General features: G+C 36.4%; 1 protein-coding gene across 1 annotated transcript in view; it reads right to left on the bottom strand.

Annotated features, from left to right (window-relative positions):
* Window positions 1–3523, bottom strand: part of VEGFC (vascular endothelial growth factor C) — a 163581-nt gene that overhangs the window by 45402 nt on the left and 114656 nt on the right. Inside the window, exon 4 of the mRNA XM_006834415.1 lies at window positions 2474–2625. Coding sequence (XP_006834478.1) covers window positions 2474–2625 — 152 coding nt within the window. The remainder of the gene's footprint in view (window positions 1–2473; window positions 2626–3523) is intronic.

A 3523-nucleotide genomic window follows, 5' to 3' on the forward strand; every position in this document is an offset into this window, starting at 1 on the left:
TTACGAATCAGGCTGTGAACCACAAGGTCAGAAGTTCGAAACTACCAGCGGTTCCACGGGAGAAAGATGAGGCTTTCTACTCCCGTAAAGATTTACAGCCTCAGAAACCCTGTTCAGGGTCGCTATGGGTCGGAACCGACTCAACGGCACTTAACAACAACAACAACAACATATATGGTATATATATGAGTCCTGGTGTGACATTCTAGGATAAGCACTAGACTACAAAGTTGGTTTGAACTGCAAGGCTGGTGGTTCAAATGCACAAGCCACTCTTCAGAAACCCTACACAGGGTTGCTATTGAGTCAGAACTGACTCGAGGACACATAAAAAGAACAACATATAGATACATACACACATGTATATATGTAATAATATATGCACACATATACATATGTATACATATATTATATATAACAAAGTTCCATTATCTTTTAATTCTATTTGTTCCATGAACTTTTTGAAGAGCCTTGTATGTCTGCTGGTTTCAGATATAAAATGTATTATTTATTTTGGAAAGTAGTTCAAAAGAAAAAGAAAACAAAAACATTAAAAGCATAGGAACAGCACGTTGAATTACACATAGATCTTAATACTTCTACTGATAAAATCTGACCTTTACTGACTACTTCTTAGATACCAGACACTATTCAAAGCATGGCATAAACATGCAGTATTTGGCTTGATACACTTCATACTTTTAACTATTATATGTAAGCTGAGATTCATGAAACCCTTCATATACCTGTCCAGTCTTTGAAAAACCTAATTAGTGGTAGACCTGAAATCAAATTCAGACCTTGATAACTCTAAAGTCTAGGCTCTTTTGCTATAACTTTTTGTCTCATCTTGGCCTAAACAGTGTTTAGCATAGTACTTATGTGAAAAAATAATGATGATAAACAATAAAACATATTAAGGGTTATGAAATACATATTGATAAATATTTTTACTTACCAAGCATTTCTTGATAAGTATAAGACAATGATAAACCCATAAACTTGGAGTTTCGTGAGGAATAAATGATGCAATGTATGTAAAGGGCCGAAAGCATAATAAAGACTTGATTATTTTTAAGTATTATTAAGTGAACATATACATACCTGAAATTCTCTCATAATTCAGTATCACATGAAATATTACAGACACTATAATGCCATGGAAGGTAAAAGTAAATCTAGCAATTGCTCAAGGAAGCAAAGGTGGCGTGTGTTTGGACAAGACAGATAGAGGACAAAGACCTTTACTTGAACTCTGAGAAATGCATAGGGCTTTCAAAAACCAGAAAAGAAAGGGAGATTATTTCAAGCCAGGACCTGAACAGAAACAAGATACAAAGCATGAAATGAGTTTGGTGTTCAGAGAATCAGACTCTGTGAAACACAGAATAGGTGAATAATGGGAGACTAAACAAAAAAGGAAGGTCGACTGCCACAATAGGGAGGTGTGAAATTTGTGCTCAAAGCTTTCAGCAGAAAGGAATGACAGTTTCTGATCAGATTAATGAAATGGTGAGTTTTTAACATTTAGTGACCAGGTAAGGGAAAGACCAGAGACTTCAGAACTAGTATTGATACCACAACATTAAGTCTGACATACAAGCAGAAAGAAGAGGACAAGGTTGGATGGCAGCAATGAAGCATAGTTCAGAATGTATATTCTCCATCTCCCAAATTATCAATTACATTAAATGTGACATAATGAGAAGTGGTAATTAATGACAACTACATGACTTTAGACTGCTACGATTATGGAGTCCTCATATGGCACTGTAGGATAAGTACTGGACCGCTAACTGCAAGGTCAGTGGTTTAAAACCCAAATGGTTACTACTCAGAAACCCTATAGAGGGTTGCTATGAGTGAGAATCAGCTGGTTGGCACTTTATAGCAACAGCAAGGATATGAGACAATATTTCCATGAATTATGTAGAGATACAGGGATTCAAAAATATTTGCTTTTGGACACATACATCCAATATTTTGTTGTTGTTGCTAAGTGCCATCGAGTCAAATTTGTCTTGTAGTGACCGTGTACAGGGCTTCCAAGGAGCGCTGGTGAGCTTGAAGTGCTGACCCTGTAGTTCAAACTGACCTTGCAGTCCAGTGCATTAACCTGCAGCACCACACCAGGACTCCAAATAATAATAACATAGCTTTGGATAAGATATCAGAATTCAGGAATTTGATCAGATCTTAAAATGTAATTTTCAGAACCACTACCATGAAGAAAATGGCTAAAGAGATAAAGTATGGAGGAGTTGTTAAGGGAGACAAGATGAGATAGGCAAACATAGGTCTCAGGACTCTGTGAGTAAAATCACGCAGAAAACAGCAGTGTGATTAGCAGACTCAAACTACTGACCTTGTGGTTAGCAGCCCAGTTTGTAATCCACTGTGCTACCAGCGCTCCTGCTCCTTATATTAGAATAGGATGTAGAAAAGTAAACAAAGAAATTTAATTCATACTCACTGTGGTAGTGTTGCTGGCAAGGAGCGTCTAATAATTGAATGAACTTGTCTGTAAACATCCAGTTTAGACATGCATCGGCAGGAAGTGTGATTGGCAAAGCTGATTGTTACTGGTTTGGGACCTTGAGAGAGAGGCACTGTAATTTCAAACAACTATAGAGAAGGGACAAAAAGAAGAAAAAAATATATTGATTCTCTAAAGCATTTTTATGTTGAATGTTGGAATAAAAACTGTGAGATTATTTATGATTAGGAAGTGTTATGAAAAATATATAGGACACTACGGTTTTTATGGCCACAACACTTAAACTACGTTTGCTTCTAATGCGCATTTGTTATAAGGATCATAAATAGTTCAATGCTTATCTCATGTCGCTAGTTATAAAGCATATTAAAATTATCATAACCAACTAACATTAGAGCAGAGATGTGAAAGACCTATGTATTCAGAAACAAAACAAAAAAATCCTTTAGAGTTATATTATTTAGTAGCAATATTTAGAATTCAAAAGCTTTTGTTTTTGCTGTGCCATCAAGTTGGTACCAACTCATAGCGACCCTACGCACAACAGAACAAAACACTGCCCAGTCCAGTGCCAACCTTACAATTGTTGCTAAGTCTGAACCCATTGCTGCCACCACTGTGCCAATCCATCTCATTGGGGGTCTTCCTCTTTTTCTCTGAACTGCCACTTTATGAAACGTGATATCCTTCTCCACGAACTGGTCTCTTCTGACAATATGTTCAAAATATGAGAGACAAAGTCTGACAATCCTGGTTTCCAAGGAGTACTCTGGCTTTTTATTTTTTGCAGTCCATAGTATTTTTAATATTCTCCTCCAACACCATAACTCAAATGTATTAATTCTTTTACAGTCTCCAACTTTCATATGCATATGAGATTACTGAAAATATAATGACTTGGATTAGGCCTACCTTAGTCCTCAAACTGACATCTTTGCTCTTGATCACTTTAAAAAATCTTGTGCAGCAGATGTGCCTAATTAAATATGTAGTTTGATTTCTTAACTGCTGAATCCCTGAGTCTTG

The sequence above is a fragment of the Chrysochloris asiatica genome, unplaced genomic scaffold (assembly GCF_000296735.1).
Source record: "Chrysochloris asiatica unplaced genomic scaffold, ChrAsi1.0 scaffold00011, whole genome shotgun sequence".
In the NCBI taxonomy this organism is placed as follows: Eukaryota; Metazoa; Chordata; class Mammalia; order Afrosoricida; family Chrysochloridae; genus Chrysochloris; species Chrysochloris asiatica.